The sequence below is a fragment of the Thrips palmi genome, unplaced genomic scaffold (genome assembly GCF_012932325.1).
Source record: "Thrips palmi isolate BJ-2018 unplaced genomic scaffold, TpBJ-2018v1 HiC_scaffold_10, whole genome shotgun sequence".
Taxonomy (NCBI): domain Eukaryota; kingdom Metazoa; phylum Arthropoda; class Insecta; order Thysanoptera; family Thripidae; genus Thrips; species Thrips palmi.
Window position 1 is genome coordinate 1516763 of NW_023144621.1, and position 22764 is coordinate 1539526.

General features: G+C 43.1%; 1 protein-coding gene across 1 annotated transcript; it reads right to left on the minus strand.

Moving 5' to 3' along the window:
* Window positions 1-985: 985 nt before the first annotated feature.
* Window positions 986-20114, minus strand: LOC117654284 (putative beta-glucosidase 6). Its single transcript, XM_034400800.1, has 14 exons — window positions 20039-20114; window positions 18747-18853; window positions 15711-15873; window positions 14778-14833; window positions 14262-14348; window positions 12052-12186; window positions 10602-10727; window positions 9614-9788; window positions 9095-9234; window positions 4805-4871; window positions 3924-4072; window positions 3009-3125; window positions 2659-2765; window positions 986-1542 (listed from the first exon to the last, which is right to left on the minus strand). Exons 3-14 carry the CDS (start codon window positions 15865-15867, stop codon window positions 1347-1349), a joined length of 1512 nt encoding a protein of 503 aa, XP_034256691.1. The 5' UTR covers window positions 15868-15873; window positions 18747-18853; window positions 20039-20114; the 3' UTR covers window positions 986-1346.
* Window positions 20115-22764: the final 2650 nt, after the last annotated feature.

A 22764-nucleotide genomic window follows, 5' to 3' on the forward strand; every position in this document is an offset into this window, starting at 1 on the left:
ACTTTTTTAGTTCCTTTTTAAATTTCTCGTCCTTCTGAACACTTGCAATTTCCATGGGTAACTTGTTATAGATCTGAACAGTTAAACAAGGGTGATTTTACATTTCCCTTTTTGACATGGAGTTGACATCGTCTCTTATGCAAATAAAAAACTTACGGAGGGCCGACCAAATCCTTTCAGGATTTTCTTTCAATATGTGTGAGGATCATGTGAGGGAAGTCACATCAAAATCGAAGATGGGCTATTTTGGAAACAGCTTTTTTTCTGAAAAAAAAAAAATACGTTAAATGGAGAAAGCGACATCAAAACTTCACCCAATCGTCTTGAAACTACTTCCATCGTGTGCCCAACGATTTCCTCCGTAGGCTGCAAAGCATCCTTTTTCTTTGTATTACAACGAGCAGTTCTTTGTAGGGTTCTAAGTGTGCATGCTTAAAATGTTCGGACGGAATTAAGTTGACGATTTGCAACGCCACTTTTCCTGTTTTTAATGCAGACAATTTGATGAAGGTACTACACTGTTTGAAAAACCAGTGTCAATTTTCATTATATCGGTTGCCTTTTTTATCACAACCAATTGTTATGTTAATTAAAACCTCAAATAATTGTTAATCTTTTTATTTTATGAAACTTGATATCTGAAGTCGTTCCAGGGCAGTAAAGCAAAACAATTACAAGTACATAAACACATACCGGGTATGTCATACCTGTCATACCCAAACATATTACATCAATCAAATTCGATTACTTTTATGCTTATCCGGTTTCGAATCCGGGATCTTTGACATGTGGTGTACGTTCTCCACCGCAGTGCAACCCCGCCCCACGGTAGCAGAAGTGGAGTGGGTCAGTCAGCTACCTGGTGACTCTTGCACGCACCCCGTTGCCACGCCTGAGCCAGTTATGAAATTTACTATCGGATTCGGAATAATACGATCGTCTGCACTCGATATTGGAGACTTGTGATTTTTCATCCAGTTATGAATTTTGCAATGTTTAGTATAATTCATACACGAGTTCGGCACATTCTCATCAAAATTGCTTTGAAAATTGCAAACTTGTTTCACAGTGGGCACTGAAAAAGCTCAAGCTGCAACGAACAGGGTAGACAAGACGGAGCAAATTACCGAGAAGGCAACCACATAGGATGTTTGGGGACACAAGATTTCTTCGGGCTAAAGATTTCGTCGAATTTCGCAAGATTTTACCCGTTATTCCGCTCAAAATTAGCTTGTTTTTGGCCTTTAGGGGGGCAAGATTTTATATTTCCCAGAGATTTCTAGCACTAAGGGGACACAAGATTTCTAGAGTGGTTGCCCCCTCGCAAATTACAGATCTTGCAAGGGTTATAAAATTGAAGTGAAAACCAGTGATGCACACAACAGCAGGATGGATACGCAGGAGGCGGTCGCCGACGACGGCAGGTTCACAAGAGGGACGTTGCCTGTGTCTGCCATTTCGATCCAGAAGGAGGCCGAGTCTTTGTGGCTCCGTTCCAGAGTTCCGTTTTCGTAATCGACGTGGATCAGTCCGTACGGTCGCCTGGATAAAATCAATCGTGGGAACACTGTTATTCCAACACTCACTCTTAAAAGCCTACGAAGCATTTGCTTCATAACTACAAAGAAAATGAAGGCATTGTAGAATTGTTTCGTGTTATGAAGAAATCCTTCGTATTGCGAAGGATTTTGCTTCATAATACGGCGCATTTCTTCGTAGATTTTACAATGCCTTCATTTTCTTCATATTACGAAGCGATTCTTCGTAGAGTTTTTACTGTGCTGATAATAAACTTATTTCCAAGGCAATGAACACTTTATGTTATGGGACATAATTGTCCCACGCGTTGCAGTTTTAAGCACATACAACTTTTATTCCCGCCCAACTACGATGCCACATACTAGTACAAGCTTATCTGTTGACCACACCCTCAGCACGTTTCTGCAAGGATAATACTTAGGAAATCAGTCTTACTTACTTAGAAAATACTAAGTAAAACCATTTACACAACCAAGTCAGTACATTATTCAATGATTCCTAAGTACTTATTCAAAAGTCGAAAAGTATGTATTATGGTTGCACAAATTACATGAATAGGTACTGACAAAATGAGCAAAAAGCCAGTAACGTGCCGACCGAGTCTTGGAGCGAGTGCAAGTTAACTGCAAGCAAACGCATACTTGGCCAAGTATACACTTCCAATTTTCTATGCGTAGTAGCATATAGTTGTGCGGCGCGTAGCATGCTTTTGAAAGTGTTAAGTTAATAGACAGTTACACCCTCATTCCAGGAACGTGACATCACGTTGAAACGAACGTGACAAGATGTCAGGTTCGTTTGAGCATTGTGTCACGTTCGTTAGAATGTGAACAAGCTGATTTTTGGCCAATTCACACTCAAACGAATATGACTCAATGCTCAAACGAACGTGACATCTTGTCACGTTCGTTTCAACGTGATGTCACGTTCCTGAGATGAGAGTGTAGGTTTGTAGTGAGTTCGTTTGAGCGTGGATCATTATTTAAATAAACGAATGAGGCATCATACTCAAACGAACGCGTTTGAAAAAGTTCGCATTCCAACGAATATGATGACGTCATATTTGTTGATTGTAGCCTACTTTCTTCAAGCATCTCAAATTTATTCATCGGTACTCACGTGAATCCACCGGTAAACTCGAACGCGTCGATGAGACTCCACGCAGTGTATCCAATCACTTTGATATCGAACTCCTTGACCGTCTTCACCAGCATGCGAAGGTAGGCCTGCGGCGAAAGGTTGTATCATTGTTCCGGGGCACAGTGGGCCAGGAGACCGGTGGAGGCAGCCAAAACTCCGAACGCGTTTTGAGCTCCTGAGTCGTTAAATGGGACTAGAATCGAACGTGTGACCCCACCAATGGATTGCGCTCCGATCGACGAATCCATTGGTGGGGTCACACGTTCGGTTCGAGTTCTGTTTCATACATTTTCCGTGTTCTCAGTGACGAGGCCCCGAAAGATACTCACACTGTGGTACGCCGCTTTGATGTCATTTCTCCCGATGCCATTCTCTGTGATCAATACGGGCACTCTGTAGTTGGTCCAGGCCCACACAACGCATTCCCGTATCGCGTAAAAGTCAATCTGGAAAGAATAAATTATATTAAAACGTTTACCCACGCATCGTTCACACAGTAAAAACTCTACGAAGAATCTCTTCGTAATACGAAGAAAATAAAGGCATTGTAAAATCTACGAAGAAATGCTTCGTATTATGTAGCAAAATCCTTCGTAATACGATGCATTTCTTCAAAATACAAAGCAATTCTACACTGCCTTCATTTTCATTGAAGCAAATGCTTCGTAGGCTTTTAAGAGTGCACACGATGTTAAAAATATGTTCGTTTCTTATTCAGGGGACACGGCAAAATGGTTCCTGTTTTCACAGGTATGGCCTGTAGTAAAAGCATGGCCGATTTCAAGGGAGTCCAAAGGAAAACCAGGATCGTTCAAAAGGTGCAAGGTATTTGTTAAATGGCCAACAAAAGTAAATGGAGTGAGACTTCACGCTTTTGAGATGCAACCGGATGTGTTCCAGTAAAGAACCGATAACGCAACAGTAGTAAAGGGACTACTCGCAACATTTACCGATATCAGCGTGCTTAGACTGGCCCGCACTAAATATTACAGGTTCCCTTAAACGGGGATCTGCTTTTCTCGAGGGGGCAACCACTCTAGAAATCTTGTGTCCCCTTAGTGCTAGAAATCTCTGGGAAATCTGAAATCTTGCCCCCCAAAAGGCCAAAAACAAGCTGACTTTGAGCGGAATAACGGTTAAGATCTTGCGAAATCCGATGAAATCTGTAGCCTGAAGATATCTTGTATCCCCAAACATCCAATGTGGTTGCCCCCTCGGCTTTTCTTCGCCGTCATCGCACTTACGAGTGACTTTGACCGCTGGGTGATGAAAAACCTCACTTCTTGAAGTGGCGAACCATTGAATGGGGTTGGATCACCACTGCTGGCGTTCGGATTCTGCCAGCTCACTGAACCTCCATCGTAAATGTTGTAGCCAAGGAAGTCCGTTGATCCTGAGGGCATTCAAAGACTAATTGAGTCAGCACTTCACCAGGCTAGAGTCCTCGAGTGGTGTGTGTATACTCCACTCGCATCTTGAAACGTCAAAACTATTCGTGTCATGTGGTCTACATACAGCACAGCAGCACTTGTTTACCCTACTTGGCAATGTTACGATTTGTCTAGAAGATGCGACGCGAGAAACCACACGGTGTGCGGAGTGCGAGCACCTAACCCGGACGACATGCGACAAACTCGGAGCTTTCGCGTTTGCACAATCACTATCCGAAGAAAGGGCCCGGGTAAGCTCAAGCGCGTTTGTGACTTGACCACACTGTAAACGCTGTCAAATCGCCAACCTTTTGACCACAGTATTCCGTCTGGACTCTGCGTTTGGTTTCTCCGTGAACTCGTTGCTTAGAGAACTTCAGTCCAAAGTAGAAGAAGAACGGGATTGTACTAACAATTTCCTACTGAGAAATGCCGTGCAGTCATAATACTGAGCTAATTTTCAGTACTTTACGACACAAATCTGTCATAATGCAGAGAAATTCGTTCGTAATATGAAGAAGTTGGTAATAAGATACTGAGAACTCTTCACCATAGGTTACTACCTTCGCTGTGCAGTCATTACACTAATAAGCTTTTTGTTCGTATTACGAAGGAAAAGCTCAGTAGGAAATTGGGAGTGTTCAGACTTAAGTTCTATGTGCGGCTAGGCAAGTTGTATTTAGAACGATACTCACCTTTAATCAATTTTTTCTCTTCCTCTGAGAACGGCACTAGTTTGGATCCCAGGATTTCCTTGGTCAACTAGAGGAAAAAGGGAAAGATGTCATATTTCTAACTATTTTATAAGAGGGTGCCACATTTTCCCATTTTCGTGTACATATGAACGCGGGATGATATGATTTTGAGAAGTTTTATGTGATTCTAAAAGACCCTTCTCCGGCCAATTTCGCTCTGCACTTTCAGCTCATTACTGACTTTTTGCTCATTTTACCGGTACTTATGCAAGTAATTTGTGCAACCATAATTCGTAATTTTACCTTTTAAAAGAACTACTTGGGAAATACTAAATAATGTACTGACAATGTGGTTTTGTACATAATTTTACAAAAGAAATGAGTCACACTTACTCAGAAAATAACAAGTATTTTTGTTGCTTTAAACGAATACGTTATTGATGAGTAAAAAGTCAGTAACGTGCTGAGAGCGTATTTATTTCGCGAAATGGTGGTTTGAGGGGAACGTCCCTTCATCCTTGAGCGTTATTCGATACTTTTTATTACCTCATTTTAGGAGACCCCAACTACAACCCGCCCAAACCAACAAGCATCGAGGTCTTCAGCGGACGTCACTCCCTTAACCCTTGTCGAAATTGGACGATCCTCTCTCAACGCGTAAAACAGAGCTCTCAAAAAGCGGCCTCTGAGGCCGGCCGAACAGGCCGCGGTGCGGCCTCAGCACGCAGGGGACAGGCCGCTGGGACGGCTCGGTCGCGGCCTCGTCAGGCCAGGCCGACCGCTGCGGCCTGCTGCAGGCCGCGCGTCGGCCTCACGAGGCCGCACTGTAGGAAGTCGTATTTTTACAACTTTATTTTACATGAATACCATCGTAATTTTACAACATAAACTCGTAATTTTACGAACGTATTCGTTATTGGCTAAATACAAAGGGAAATTTCACAATTTTACACACATTTTTACGGTTAACCTTGTAAAATTACGAACTAAAGCTGTAATTTTACGAAGAATGTCGTCATTTGACGAACGAAAGTTGTCATATTACAAGCATTATCGTAATTTTACAAGTTTGATTGTAAATTAACGAGTAATTCCCTGTTAATTCTGTAGGACAAATTGTTCGTAAAATTACAAAAGTTTGTTAAATTACCACGAAAAATCGTAATTTAACAAGGAAACATCGTAAATTTACAAAGAAAGTCGTAAAATTTTCAAGGTACATTATTAGTTCTATTTTCACGTTTTTTCGTCGAGGCAAACCAAGACCAACCTGAAAATAATATGGTTGAAGATTTGAATTATAACGACTGTACTCATTAACTTACGAACGATTTGTCCTATGGAATTAACAGGGAATTACTCGTTATTTTACAACAAAATCCCTAACAGTGCGGCTGCCGGCAGCCAATAGGGTTCACGGATGCGACCGAGGGAGCCGGGAGGTGGCCGAGACGTGGCGCCCTCACCTCATGCGGACAAGTCCGGCACTGTCCGTTCAGGCGCAGGGTCGCTCGCCAGCGGCCCACCACAGGCCGCGTGCGGCCTCGGCGGCCGGCCTGCGGAGCCGTTTTTTGAGAGCTCTGGCGTAAAATGTATCCTCTCCACTCGCTGCAAAGCCAGTGGTAAGTTTGCTTGCGGGTCATTCCATATAAGATTTACACGGATCTGGGCGACCATTGACGATTTCGACCAAATTTGGCACGAAGGTAGCCCTAGGGGTCAGGAACATGCCCATAAATTTTTAGGTCGATATCTCAAGTGGTTTGGTCAGAATCGGCATTTTAATTTTTTACTCTTAAAAAATTTGTAATTTCTTCAAAATGGCTCTAAAAGGCCATTTTTTGTCGGATTTTCATGCGGTAAAGCTATTCCGACGTAAAATGCGACGAGGAATCCGAATCTGCCCTCAGATTTGGTCTAGCGTGATTACCAGGGGAGTAAATTGTGAAAAACATGAAAATGAAGCCTTATTTCACGAGCCTGTCACAAATTTTAGTGACAGAATCTCCTTTTTCAAGCTTATAGGTGTGTTTAAAAAACAGTAGGGCTGATATCAAGATTCCGTCACTAAAATTTGTCGACAAGTCATCAATGAATAGAGTTCATGCAAGACGACTCATGTAGGTGTCAACCAGGAACGCAGAAAGTCTTTCTACGACAAAATTTTTTGTCGACTGAGCAAAGCTGTGAAGTTGAGCATAGAAGCCAACGACAACTGATCTCTATGTTATTTCCTTCCAAATGATAAAGAAACTACCCACTTAGCTTAAAGGGTTCAACCTGTTGAATCTGAAACCTTCTATACACATTTTATCTATGAACTTTAAAATACTATTTTTTGGAATTTTGGCTTTTTTTTCACCAGGGCCCCCCCTTAAGACCAAAGAGAGCTTATTAAAATTCAATGAGAGGAAAGAGCCAAAAAAGCAAAGAAAATCACTGAGACAAAACAACAACAAAGACACCATAACCTAGGAGTAGAGGTGTACACAGACACATACCTCGATCCATGACGGTACCCCTGCTGCTGGTCCCCAGACGAGGTACGCTAGTTGAAATTTTTATATGTTGTGAAAACAATATCGACAAGCAACAACAAAGCTAGACACTCCAAGAGACTGCCGGCCGGGAGATGGACGCGGAAGCCTAAACGCCGAAGGAGTTGAAGGTGCGGAGTGCGGTGGCGGGGGGGGGTGGGGGGGGGGTGGGGTGGGGTGGGGTGAGGGGGTGGGGGGGGGTGAGGGGTTGGGCGGGGTGGGGCCCGGAGAGGGGGGGGGGGGGGGGGCGGGGTGGCGAGGGATGGGGCGGGTACAGCCAAACAACCCCAAACAGACGGAAAGCCTGCGCGCCGGATGGGCTGCCTACCTGCACGGGGCGTCTGAGCCGATTCGCGTGCATAGCTTGAGAAAAATTTGAGAAATCTTGTGTTTAGAGGACAAAACCCCCTTTTTTCTATATACCAATCGAAAGCTTATGAAATTTTGAGTAAATGAGTACACATTTGACAAGTTAAAATGCTGCCGTTTACTTACTTTCTTAATTGGAAAAACATCTAGTGAAAATTTTTGAATTTTAGCGGCATTTGGGCGCTTTTGGGATCCACTTACCCGATCGGGCTCATATTGGTCCCGTTGGATTCGTCTCAAAATTCCCTTTGAAGGGTTTTAAGCGGCACGAGTGTAGCTAAAACCCCCTGAGCTTCAAAGCTCGAAAATGTGTTTTTTATTTAGTAAAAATTTTTGGTGCAGAGTTGTTTATTGCGGCCTACAGCTCCTAAGGGAGGGCCACACCCACTATTTTTGAATACAGATATGGAAAGCCCATGAAATGAACTACAATTTAGCCTGTTCGGAAGTGCAGATTTGGATTTTCTACTAGGGTAGACAGGCTCGTGAAATAAGGCTTCATTTTCATGTTTTTCGCAATTTACTCCCCTGGTAATCACGCTAGACCAAATCTGAGGGCAGATTCGGATTCCTCGTCGCATTTTACGTCGGAATAGCTTTACCGCATGAAAATCCGACAAAAAATGGCCTTTTAGAGCCATTTTGAAGAAATTACAATTTTTTTAAAAGTAAAAAATTAAAATGCCGATTCTGACCAAACCACTTGAGATATCGACCTAAAAATTTATGGGCATGTTCCTGACCCCTAGGGCTACCTTCGTGCCAAATTTGGTCGAAATCGTCAATGGTCGCCCAGATCTGTGTAAATCTTATATGGAATGACCCTTGCCACAAATTTGGCAAGCCGTTTTGAATGCCAAATTTGGCAAGCTTTGGTCGGCAATCTTCATAAGCTTGCCAAATTTTGGCAATAGCTGGGGAGTACTTCCGGGCGAAGCTTGCGAATTTTTGGCATTTAAAACGGCTTGCCAAGTTTTCGGCAAGTACACTGCAAATCCAAGTGTAGGACAGGTCGACACTTTAAGGCGTAGACCAGTTTGTCCTACGCTTGCAAGTGTCGACCAGCTGTGTCCGACGCTTTGAAGTGTCGACCACACTCTGTCCGACGCCTGCATGTGTAGGTCACTGTTTGTCCTACGGCAAATTACACTGAGTTTCCTATTGTGGCCCCACACTTCGGTCGTCGGACATGCTATGGTCGACACTTGCAGGCGTCGAACACTGAGTGGTCGACACTTCAAAGCGTCGGACACAAGTGGTCGACACTTGCAAGCGTAGGACAAACTGGTCTACGCTTTAAAGTGTCGACCTGTCCTACACTTGGATTTGCATTGTAAACTTACCACCGGCTTTGCAGTGCTGAGTGGATATAAAACTACAATACCTGCGAGTAGTCTCCATACACCACCGGATCAAGAACCACGCCGGCTTGCAGTGAGTTGTAGGCGGCGGCGGCGTAGACATCCTCCGCACGTGTCGTGTTCGGGTACCCGGTCATGAGGACCGCAGAGAAGCCTATCTGACCTGCACCACGTAGTGCATTGAATTAATGTTTTGCAAAAAGGGGTAAGTGGGGCATCCTGGTGCAGCTGAGGGCTGGCACTAAAAAGAGCAGCACACAGTGGGTCAGAAGATCGGCGCCGGCCGGCAAATTTCAAGAGGCGTTTTGAGCTCCAGTGGATGAACAGGACTCGAACCGTGCGTGTGACTCCACCCATGGATTCTTCGGTCCGAGAGCAATGCATTGGTGGGGTCACACGTTCGGTCGGTTCGTGTCCCATTTAGCCACTTTGGAGCTCAAATTGCGGCCGGTATTTTGACCGCCTTCACCAGCTGCGTCCACTGTGCATCAAGATCCGGAGTGACTCAATCTGACATTTCGGAGACGTGCTTATGAACGTACCCTGGAGCCGGGCGGCCTTGAAGGCGTGGTAGGCCTCCGCGTGGCCAAGGATGGCGTGTCGGATGCACGAGTACCAGTTCTGGTCCTCTGGTTTGTAAAGTCCCCCGGCGATGAACATGGACGGGAAGTAGCTGCAGTACATGTTGGGCTCGTTGAGTGTCACCCACAACGGAACCTAAGTAACAGGCCAATATCGCAGCAATAAATAAATTGTTATTGTTGCAATTTGTAATTGTTAATAATTTGATTTTCCCTGCACCAAGGTGCACCCTGACTCTGAGGTGGTTTCGGCAGTATTTGCTAGGATTTCACAATCTTATTTTGAGCAACCAAGCGAGCAAGCTCTGTTTTTAAAAAGACGACCAAACCGTCTTTTGTTGTGCAACAGCGAAAATTTTGAAACCAATTCGTGCACTGATAGCGCACTGCACGAGTTTAATTTGACCATCGTAGTGTAGTCGAACGTCGTTGAAACTAGGTCATTAGATATTGAATTAACACTACTTGTTCTGAGGTTTTTTAAAACAACGTATTAGCAATTGTGCACTCTAAAAAGCCTACGAAGCATAACTACAAAGAAAATGAAGGCATTGCAGAATTGCTTTGTATTATGAAGAAATGCTTCGTCTTACGAAGGATTTTGCTTTGTAATACGAAGCATTTCTTCGTAGATTTTACAATGCCTTCATTTTCTTCGTATTACAGAGCGGTTCTTCGCAGAGTTTTTACTGTGTGCGCATTAGTAAGCGACTGTAACATTTTCAACTGTTTTACAAACTTTTTAATGAATCTTGTCTTGACAAATCTGTTTAGCTTCTAAACAAAACTCTATTGGCGCAGAAACGTCAATGAATATTGATACATACAATGTCGATTGAAGGTGAAGGAAGATCAAAATTTAACAGGTAACAAAATTGACCTCGACAAAATCCCTTTAGATAAAGATAAGTTGCTGAAATCAAGCTGTCGAAAAAGTTTTATACTTTACCATTGACCCGAACTCTTTAAACACGAACTCAGCGTACTCCTTAAATTTGACCACCATCTGAGGCGACTGCCATCCATGGAATTGGTCCTCGAGTATTTGGGGATGATCGAAGTGGTACAATGTTGCCTGCGGAGAAATGGCTACGTTAATGATGCAAGATTACAGTTACACTTTAAATAAAGTCTAAAAAAAAGGTTCGGGGGTATTTTTTTAATTTTTTGCCCGAATGGATTGAAGTCGGAGCATTGACTGATAATATGCGAGGGGGTAAACACTTCAAGAAATCGTGTACAGACTACTCGGTATTACGCTGTATTACGGAGGTATTACACGTGTATTACGGCCTTAAAATGCAAAAATTTGTCACATTTGACCCGAAAAAGGTATTACGACCACGTGTATTACGCGTAATACACGGTTTTTGTGTACAGGGTATTACGCGAGTGGTTACCCCCTCGATAATATGATTTGAAGTCGAATGTTGAAGAATCAAGAAGTAGTACTGCTTGAACCGACAGCAAGCCAGCTCACTGAGAATGAAAGAGTCATGATCATGACTAAAATTTTGGGTGAGGAATTCTTTATTACCCAAATTTGGGTGAGGAAATTTTCCTCGCCCAAATTTGGGTGAGGAAAGTTTCCTCACCCAAATTTGGGTCATAATACAATGGAGCTATATAGGGAGCTGATACACCCTTCCTCACCCAAAATTGGGCGAGGATACTTTCCTCGCCCAAATTGGGTGAGGAAACTTTCCTCGCCCAAATTTGGGTGAGAAAGTAAACCTCGCCCAAAATTGGGTATTGATCATGACTTTTTCATTCTCAGTGCTCCCACAGCAAAGGGGCTTGTTTTGGGGGGTAAATCCCCTGCACAGTGCGCCAGAAGACCGGCGCCGGCAGCCAATACTCTCGACGTATATTGAGCTCCAGAGTCGTTGGACACGGCTCAAGCCGAATGTCTGACCCACTAATGGATTCCTCGTTCGGAGAGACATCCATTGGTGAGTCTCACGTGCGCGTGTCGAGTCCCATTTAGCGCCTCTGGCGCTGAAAACGCGTCCGGGATTTTGACCGCATCCCGGTCTTCTGGCCCTCTGAACACTAAAGACGAATCGAGGGGTCCTATTCAAAAGATCTTATCTGGGCGTTCCCCCCAAGACAATCTTATCTTAAACGCACGCGAATTTCACATAGTTTGATCATTTGGTACAGCTACATATCAATATAATTTGTGAGTTTGTTCAAGTTAATCTAAAGATGGAAGATCAAAGAAACCAAAAGTGCATGTAGAAATATGTTTCGCTTACCGTCGTATTTTTTCTGATCGTTCAAAATGAGTGAAATTTGCCGGCGTTTAAGATAAGATTGTCTTGGGGGGAACGCCCAGATAAGATCTTTTGAATAGGACCCCTCGAAATACACTTCCGTACTTCATGAAGATTACAAACCAGAGGAGTCATGTTGTAGCGGAGAATCTCTGATATAAAGTTCCTGTAAAAGTCGACGCCCTGTGGATTCGGCTCGGCCGCGTTGGCAGTGGGGAGAAGCCGCGACCAGGATAACGAGAAACGATACAGTTTCAGCTGTGGACCAATCAAATTACAGAGATATTGAATTTTTGGCCACTGTGCAGAGGTATGCATTTATAAAATCTTAACTGCCGGCACTTGTGCTCTAAGCATGTCTCACGTCCGTTTTAAGAGCACAGTTTCCAGTGTGACCGGAGTTTCAATGGTTTTTGATAACATTTTTGTGAAAACAAGGATCATAAGTTAAGATACGTTAAAATCGAAAAGAGAAGCAAAGAAGTTGCATTTTGAAATGGGCACATGATAGGTCTATTGCACTGAAATTTACAACAAGTATTGGAAAAAGAAATGTTTCGAAGAAAACAAACTGACAAGATCTGTGACCAAAACTCGCTCTATTATCGTCAACTGAACTTCGGACACTCGGTATAAGTTCAGGTAGGAAGCCTGCTTTGATGGAAATTTTTCTATGTCAGAAGTTTCTTTATGGTCGGGAATAACTTCTGACGGGGGCGGCTTCGTGCTTTCCATGCGGGCTGACAGGAAGCCTGTCCGACATTGCCCCGTGTGTCCGAAGTTACCCCAGTTTACAGGACGCCTGAATAACAAGGATTTGGCTTAATCAGCCCAAAATAGGTAAAATTTGGAGAACTGCAGCTAAGACGGTTACGTGCTATTACGCGTGCTGTCACTGACAGAGTGACCTACTACTCACGGTAAAAACGGTTTATGGTTTTCCGAGGAACTCCCTGAAAATCGCCCATACATTTACTTACCACAGCTGTGGTAAAGTCTGCAGACTCCCTGGGAAAAGGGGGAACCGTTCACAAGGCGTTGAGTGTTTACACACTGAAAACCAAATAGTGATACATCTCACTCTCTGAGGGGTGAGACAACTGTCTCACCGAAAAAGGGTGATACTAAAATGTATCACCGAAAAAAAAAGGTCGTACACAAATGTATCACCGAAAAAAGAGTGATACTTCCCCTGGAAAACAAGGGCCAAAATCGCCGATGTCTCACCTTTTTTTCGATGATACATTTGTGAACGACCTTTTTTTCGGTGATACATGCGTGTACGACCATTTTTCGGTGATACATTTGTGTACGACCTCTTTTTCGGTGATACATTTTGTATCGCCGAAAATTGGTGAGATGTCTCACCCTTTGAATTACACACGGAAAAAAAGCCGTTGGTCGTCACGATCGGATGTTCTCAGTTGTCGTTACAGTGATTGTGGGCATCGAACGGCTTGATTCAGACAACCAACTAGCGTATTTATCCTCTTACAACCCACTTGGTCGGCCCGAGCCAATCGTCACTACCGACCGCTCTGCTCAAGGAACTTCGGTTCTGAGAGTCGAGGTTTCACGGACCTGCCGCTTGGTGACGGCGTGCCCGTTCGCCTATTAGTATTTCCGATTTATATTACTCAAGTAAATAATTTTCGCAAATAATGTTGTCTGTTGCCTCGGTAAATATGTTCTCTAGCCGTCAGCTGAAAGTTCTGAACAAAATATTACACTGAAGTCGAGAAGAACGCATTTTCATGTTGCCTCTCGCTGGCGTCTACGTTCGGTCATTAGGTTAGGTTCAGGCATGATCCCCAATCACTTGTCTTCTGCTCACTCGGGCAGAGGACGACGGTGCGGCGTCTTCGCTGTGCCGTCTCATTCATTTTTTATTGTGATGCCAGTTTCGGATCACAGTGTAAGAAGCACTACATTTGCGAGGACCACAGACCAAGTTGAAACCGAGTCTGCTGAGCGTTGCATAGAAATTCCCCACGAACGAGATATCGGCTGAAGTGTCAGATGAGTTGGTTCTCTCAACCAACTTTCTGGTCGTCTCGAAGAGGCCCTAAAATCATACCTTCCCTGCAACTGATGGACGACGGTTCTAGGATACCTTATTCTTGGTTGTCACAATCAACACAGTCGTTCTGATGGCCAGCTTGTTTCAGCTCGGTGACATGGTTCTCACGATCAGAAATCCGGTAGTCCCCCAAGCTATCGAAGAAGATGGTCGTGGCGATCGAGATTCGGTCGCCACGACCACGGATTTTTTTCCGTGCAGTACACCCCCACGGTATCATTAGCTTGCAGTCAACTTTCAGCACTTGACAAACCTTGAGTTCGGCCGCCATTCTGATGTCTTCCTTGTACCTGTGGTACGAGTCGGCTGCTCGGTCCTGCAGGTGGGGGTCGGTCACACCAGGGTGGACGGGTGAGGGGCCGGTCCGGCGATGGTGCCGCGCCTCTGCCTTTCCCTTTAACCGCGGGATCTTAAACAATTTCCCTAAAAGGGCGGGCTTGCAAAACTGGTTAAAAAACCTTAAACATGCCCTTGGCCTTTCTTACAAAAGAAATTTAATATTTGAACTTGTACATTTTTTCTGAGAATTTCAGGCCAAATCGTAACTTCCCGAACGCGGTGAGCCATTTCAAGTTAAAACATGCCATACACTCTGGTTTTTTAATACGTGCATTTTCTGAAGAGACAAATACCAGAAGTAAATGCAGATTTGTGGGAAAACTCTCTAGAAATGGGTCTAGGACACCAAAAAACAACAAACAACGGCCGTGCACGCATCGCCGCAGCAATGGCCCGCCAAATCAGCGCCGTTTCCACCCCCTGGTCACACCATGCTGGTCAGGTTCCCGGTCCGGAAAAGATGGTCCGCAGCACTCTCGGCCTTCCCTGTTAGATCGCGGGATCTTAAATCAATTTTCCTAGGTCGGCCTTGCTAAATGTTAAGAACCTTAAACATTCCCCTTGTGCTCTTTCAACTAAAGCAAATCAATAATTTGAAGCGCGAGAACATTTCCATCGCATTCCTGAGAATTTCTAGGAAACCACTATTAGTCGTAACTTCCCAGACAGCCTTGTCCACGTTTCAAGTGCGTCCTCATCGCACACTACACTACTACGTAGTTTTTTTTCGTGCATTGCTGTGCACAAAAACCAGCGTGAAATGCATGAATTCGTGCGCAACAACTCTCATGGTGCTGCACACTCTAAATATCTTACAATGAAATTTGACCTATGTTATTCGTATGTTACAGTGAATTCGGCGCAAGCATACGAAGCAATATTCCTTCGTAATACGAATCTTTTTAGCTTTATCATTGTAAGATACAAAGAAAAACCTTCGTAATACGAAGAAAAACCACCTTCGTATTATGCTTGCGCCATTTCCTTCGTATTATGGGAAATTTCTTCGTAAGACATTTAGAGTGCATATGTGCACATTCCATGCTAAGCCACGCACGAATCCGTGCACTTCAAAACGTTTGCTCGGTTGCGAAGGTATGCACAAAAAATTACGTGGACAGTTGCAGTGGCCTCATTACGACAATGACGTTATGGTGATGATGTATGTGATGATGATGTATGTGATGATGATGATGCATGTGGTGATGATGATTATGAGTATGTGGTGATGATGATGTATGTGATGATGATGATGATGATGTATGTGGTGGGTGATGATGATGATGATGTATGCGATGATGATGATGTATTAGATGAAAATGATGTGATGATGATATTATGATGATGTGATGATATGACCCACCTTCCTCGTTCCAGGCGCCTTCGGTCTGGAACGCAGACACTCCGGCGCCGATGAGGAGGCCGTCAGGCACGGCGTACAATTCGTCGTCGTTGCCGGAAAGGACCGCAGCGTGTCCTCCAGCAGCGAGCGCCAGCAGAACGAGGATCAGCACCGCCATGTCGACCTGGACACCACATCGCTTCGTTCATGTCGAGATCTACACTGTAGAGAAAACTCGAGCAAAAAGCTACGGAAATTTCTGTAAACAACTTGAGATCATTCTCCGCAGTCCTCTTGTCAATATTCTCCGTAGGACACTGGTAAAACTAAGGCGTAGTATTACGCCTTTCCTCAAGCGTAAAATCTTGAAGCGTACTCCTGCGCTTGACTTCAAGCGTAAGAAGAACTACGCTTGAAGCCAAGCGCACTCAAGCCAGGTCAGAAATTCTTAACGTCCTGCTTCAAGCGTAAAGTCAGTACGCTCAATTTCAAGCGTAAAGAAAATCCATGCTCAATTTTACAAGCACAGGAGAATGCGAACATTCATCGTGTGAAACCAGCTCAATTTAATTTAAGATAATATCTTAGCTTCATGCATCCTTCAAACAATAAATGTACTTTCAAAGAAAATTACAAAATGTATGAAAATATTCTTGGGGGTCCAAGTCCAAAAAGCCTTTAGGATTCCGCAACACTCCATAAGTTTTTCTACCTTGCACAGTTCCGGCATTCACCTTGAGACACTTACCTTGTAGTGCTATCCATTAATTGTTCCTGCTGGTTTGGTTTTAATGTTTATGATTTGTTTCATACAGTCTCAGACCGCTGGCGCTGGTTTTCATGTTTCCTGATGACATGCTGAAGGCCTAGCCCTACAGACAGACTACATAGCCTCTTGGTGCTGATGGGACAGTTCGATTTTACTCTACTTTCAAGTTTGTATGCTGTGACTGTGAGCATAAAGATTTCTTTGGGCGACACACTGAGCACAACTTCAAAATGCTTGACATGGTGCAAATGATGAAACTGATCCGTTTGAAATAAAGTTTGTCAACACATACACACATCTTGACTATTCACCCTCAGTCTCGAGTGCAAATAAGATATTTTTTGCTTTTCACACCCCGGAGTGTGAAAAGCAACAAGTAACAATTTCAAACGGATCAGTTTCATCATTTGCACCATGTCAAGCATTTTGAAGTTGTGCCCAGTGTGTCGCCAAAAGAAATCTTTATGCTCACAGTCACAACATACTCACAAACTTGAAAGTAGAGTAAAATCGAACTGTCCCATCAGCACCAAGAGGCTATGTAGTCTGTCTGTAGGGCTAGGCCTTCAGCATGTCATCAGGAAACATGAAAACCAGCGCCAGCGGTCTGAGACTGTATGAAACAAATCATAAACATTAAAACCAAACCAGCAGGAACAATTAATGGATAGCACTACAAGGTAAGTGTCTCAAGGTGAATGCCGGAACTGTGCAAGGTAGAAAAACTTATGGAGTGTTGCGGAATCCTAAAGGCTTTTTGGACTTGGACCCCCAAGAATATTTTCATACATTTTGTAATTTTCTTTGAAAGTACATTTATTGTTTGAAGGATGCATGAAGCTAAGATGTTATCTTAAGGGGGGACCCTGGTGAAACTTTCAAGTAGGCTTCAAAATAATCCCAGGAAGTTGAAACTTTGCTTAATTATTAGGTTCATTATAGTGAGCTCCCAAAACAAAATTCAATCCAAAATGTTGAACGGTCTCTGAGAAAAGTGGCTTTTTAGTGTTTTTTGGAGCGTTGGGGAAAAATCTTCCTGCGTCTTTCATTGGGACGGAAAGTCTTGAAAATTTTTTTGGGTTATCCTCAAGATGTATAGAAGAGATTTTAGTGACGGAATTTTCAAATTCAACTTCTGTCCTGAGATATGAGTTTTCAAATTTTAACATATAAAAAAAGTGATTTTTTCCCCTTTTTTCAAACTTTTAGGTGTGTTTTAAAAAAAGTAGGGCTGATATCAAGATTCCGTCACTAAAACTTGTCGACAAGTCATCAATGAATAGAGTCCATGCAAGACGACTCATGTAGGTGTCAACCAGGAACGCAGGAAGTCTTTCTATGACAAAATTTTTTGTCGACTGAGCAAAGCTGTGAAGTTGAGCGTAGAAGCCAACGACAACTGATCTCAATGTTATTTCCTTCCAAATGATAAAGAAACTAACCACTTAGCTTAAAGGTGTTCAACCTGTTGAATCTGAAACGTTCTGTGCACATTTTTATTTATGAATTTTAAAAATACAATTTATTGGAATTTTGGCGATTTTTTCACCAGGGTCCCCCCTTAAATTAAATTGAGCTGGTTTCACACGATGAATGTGCGCATTTTCCTGTGCTTGTAAAATTGAGCATGGGTTTTCTTTACGCTTGAAATTGAGCGTACTGACTTAACGCTTGAAGCAGGGCGTAAGAATTTCTGACCTGGCTTGAGTGCGCTTGGCTTCAAGCGTACAAACTCTACGCTTGAAGCAGGGCGTTCCAGCCTTTAGTACGCTTCAAAGAGGCGTAATACTGCGCCTTAGTTTTACCAGTGGACCTCACAGTATTGTCCGTTGTACTTTAAGTCTTCCAGAAAACTGTAAGGTCCTACGGAGAATAATGACAAGGGGGCACCGGAGAATCTAGGCCAAAAAATTAACAGACATTTAGTCCATGTGGACAGTATATGACTTTCACGTCTACAGTCGTCTTACAGAGAATATTTTCTATACTATAGTGGAATTTTTTTAAAATATTTTGGTGATGCGGCTGACTTTATAAATTACGTTTGAAAATTGATTGTATCTCATCTGGGATATTTTGTCAAACTTGATTCGGATAATGGAAAAAATCCTCACTTTCATATGTTGGTGCAGCCTTTCACCGTAAGACATTCAGAGTGTGAAACGACGTTAGAATGCACTTTATGAGTAAAGTCCTTTCGGCTTGTTGCCTGGCCGTTGCCCACATTCCTAGTGACTTTCGTGTTCTGATTCGAACATGTACGTTGTACAGCTTTGCTCACAATTCACCTTGGATGTGTCTTCGCGCGGAGAGGGCTGCTGGTGATGTGACTTCCTTGACGCCGGACTAACTTCTATTTGGAAATCCCAATCGGCTACCAGTGGGGAAAATGCCACTTGAGATGGCGGATAACAACGTAAAGTGAGTGGGTGGATCGATATTTCACAATCAGGCGATGTGCTGCTATCCCAAACACTTCTAATCCATAGCCTTTTCTCAGAAGGTCCTATCTCTTCTCATAAGTAAAGCAGGATGCATTTTGAAACAGCTCTGCGTCGGTCGCTGATTCAACAGAGCCGCTGGAAGTACTTTCTGGTGTGCACTCTGAATGTCTTACGAAGAAATTTCCCATAATACGAAGGAAATGGCGCAAGCATAATACGAAGGTGGTTTTTCTTCGTATTACGAAGGTTTTTCTTTGTATCTTACAATGAAAAAGCTGAAAAGATTCGTATTACGAAGGAATATCGCTTCGTATTATGCTTGCGCCGATTTCACTGTAACATACGAATAACATAGGTCAAATTTCATTGTAAGACATTTAGAGTGTGTGAGAGTGCGTACGTGTGGTTCTTTTTGGTGGAAAGAAGTCTTCGTGGAGTTGGCCTGTCTTCAAGGGACAAGGGCCTCTTCTCCGTAGGACCTTACAGAGTTCTCCGTGACCGTACAGTCTTCTACACATTAAATTACTATGTAGGTTTTTCTGCGCGCTAATGCACGAAATTAAGCATGCACACTCTAAATGTCTTACAATGAAATTTGACCTATGCTATTCGTATGTTACAGTGAATTCGGCGCAAGCATAATACGAAGCAATTATTCCTTCGTTATACGAATCTTTTTAGCTTTTTCATTGTAAGATACAAAGAAAAACCTTCGTGCGAAGAAAAACCACCTTCGTATTATGCTTGCGCCATTTCCTTCGTATTACGGGAAATTTCTTCGTAAGACATTTAGAGTGCACTTCGTAACGCTTGTGCGCGACAATGCACGATTTTGTGCGCAAGTATGCAGAAAATCGTGCATTCTCGCGCACAAATTCGTGCATGTTTAATTTCGTGCATTCGCGCGCAGAAAAACCCACATAGTAATTGAGTGTGTACGTAGCCCTCCTATTAGTATTCTACGTAGGACCGTACAGTCTCCGCAGGACCTACAGTGTTCTCCGTAGTCTTCCAGATAACTGTTAGGTCCTACGAAGAATATTGTACGGTCCTACGGAGAATACTGTACGGCCCTACAATACTAACAGGAGGGCTACGGAGAATCTTGGAAAAAACAATTACAGAATTTTCCGTACCTCTTTGCCACAGTGAACGCTCTACCACACAATGTGCGAGAGGTTCTCGGAATAAGGGCTCCTTGTGATCGTCTGGCGCGAGTGAGTCATCCTATCCAGAACCGTTGATGCAACCCTGCCCACCGGATGCGAGTGACGAAGATAATTCAGAAGACTCGTATTTAGATTCGAGCGATAGCGATGATATTGTCCGATTTACCTGCACTCTGAATGTCTTTCAATGAAATTTGACCTATGTTATTCGTATGTTACAGTGAATTCGGCGCAAGCATAATACGAAGCAATATTCCTTCGTAATACGAATCTTTTCAGCTTTTTCATTGTAAGATACACAGACAAACCACCTTCGTATTATGCTTGCGCCATTTCCTTCGTATTGTGGGAAACTCCTTCGTAAGACATTAAGGGGAGGTTCTACTGAAAAAATGGCACTTTTCAAATTGAGCCCTAGTGTTAACATTTGTTGCATATGTGTAGTACTACATAGTTAATAGTCAAACATGAAATTTAGAGCCCAATACCTTCCTCCAAATCCAGTCGAAGAGGTTATTTCAGCCTATTTTAGGAATATCTTAAAAAATTCTCCTACGCACAGTATTTCAACGTAAACTGATGTTCTAGACATTTTTCACTTCTTTGGCACACATGCAATAAAGCGTGGCATCACCAAGACATGAGACCCAACAAATTTATTTTGGCACCGCCTATCAGAAAAAAAGACACTAAAATATCAGGATTTTGACTATTTTCTTGAAATTTTAGTGACATGCTGTGTTGAAAACACAGCTTATGATTTTGCAATGGTCCCAGTATGTTACTAATGCCACGGTTTATCAATTATGAACCAAAAAAGTGAAAAATGCCCAGAACATCAGTTTACGTTGAAAAGTTTTGCGTAGGAGAATTTTTCAAGATACGACTGGAAATAGCAGAAAATTCCTCTTCGACTGGATTTGGGGCTAGGTATTCCCCTCCAAACTTCATATTTTACTATTTACTATAAAATACTTTAAATTTACAATGAACATACAAAGTGGGACTCAATTTGAAGAAAGTAAGATTTTCAGTAGAACCTCCCCTTAAAAGTGTGCGAAACTTTGTTTTGGCCGTCTCCAGGCCTAACAGCACTGATGATGATGCATTACTGTAGGAGAAAGACCTTGGGACGAGGACAGGTCTCTTGCTACTGAGAATGAATATGTGTGTGCATGTGTGTGTGTGTGTGGGGGGGGGGGGTTATCCCGTGGACCGAATTCGGTGTGTAGCCCTCCTGCGGGACCATTTAGACCAAGAGGCCTGCCTCTTCTTGCACTTATTGTACGCGACCAACCACTTAGGTCTTGGCGCAACAAGGCATGTCTGTAGGCTATTTGTGCGACAAACGCCTGCCTATGCAAGTGGTAAAAAATCATGGCTGGATTGAGTGGAAACTTTACTCACACAATTAAACATAGTTTTCGTCATTGGTAGATCTCACGCTTTGGCCTGACGGCAGCAGAACCCATCTGAGACCCGAAAGTGCGGCAATACGACTTTTGCGCTGGTCAAAGTGGGATCTCTTAGCCCGTCGACATTCTCATTCCTGGAACGACGTTGGAGCGAGGGCACTAGTGTACTCATGAGTACAAATTTGCCCGCGTACACTCTAAATGTCTTACGAAGAAATTTCCCATATTAGGAAGGAAATGGCGCAAGCATAATACGAAGGTGGTTTTTCTTCGTATTACGAAGGTTTTTCTTAGTATCTTACAATGAAAAAGCTAAAAAGATTCGTACCGTCAAGTCCCCTAAATGTGGACACGAACCCTAAAGTGGGACATTTTGACTATTTTCCCTATTTTAGGCTGTAAACGGCCAACGCGTGGATATTTTGCGAGGTAAAAAATGTTTTTGAGACGGTAGGACCCCTCCGAGACCATATCCGCAGAGTGTGTCTTGTTCCCCGAAAAAATCTTGAAAATTGGAATTTGATGCAGAAAAAAAGAGAAGTTTTTTCAGACGTCTAGCGCGGATTCGGGGCTTCGAGCCGTTGATGCTCGGACCATTCTAGACTTCAGACATGTTGTAGCGCGTTCTTTTATCTACAAGATGCACTTTAGAAAATTTGTTTCCGGTGCTTCGTTTTACGGTGGGAAGCAATCTTCTAAGGGGCTGCAAAGTGGGACACATGAATTTTCTTGGTTTTTTTAAATGTTTTGACCGATTCAGAGGCGTTGCATTCACCTCCAGCGTCCTACAAACGCCGCCTGGCCTATATTAGGTTGCCAGGTCGGTTTGGAGGCCCAGGCAGTCGCGCAAGTACGGTTCGGTACGCTTTAAGCCAGCACAAAATTTAGTTAATGTTTGAAAGCAAATGCTTCCTCTTGGCTTAACCGACAAAGATATCGTTATCGACCTTAAAACAAACCTTGCGTAAAAATATTTTTTGAACAAATAATGTTTTAGAAAAAAGTTGCAGGGCGAACGGTTTTAAAATTTCAAAATTTCAACCTCTAATTCTTGCCGTGCATTTCGAAACTTTTAAAATACGACCTGAGCAAAAAATTTCATGAAATGTTTTTGGTCAGAAATGAAATTTTAAGGCCATTTTGTTTTATTGGTTTTCGCCGTATTTCAATTGGTTTAGGCGTTACGGTGGTTTCTAATTTAAATATATCTATGGAAATCTTATTGATTGAAGAGGCTCATATCTGCTTAACCAGTCGAGATATCGAAAAAGACTTCAA

What these genes read in the sequence shown, in the direction of transcription:
- LOC117654284 (XM_034400800.1), bottom strand. Translation starts at nt 15,867, where the DNA reads ATGGCGGTGCTGATCCTCGTTCTGCTGGCGCTCGCTGCTGGAGGACAC. An exon ending in CCGGGAACCTGACCAGCATG is followed by an intron (nt 14,349 to 14,777) that starts GTGTGACCAGGG and finishes CCCGTCCACCCT; the next exon opens with GGTGTGACCGACCCCCACCT. An exon ending in TGTATGGAGACTACTCGCAG is followed by an intron (nt 4,872 to 9,094) that starts GTATTGTAGTTT and finishes TTTTTCCTCTAG; the next exon opens with TTGACCAAGGAAATCCTGGG.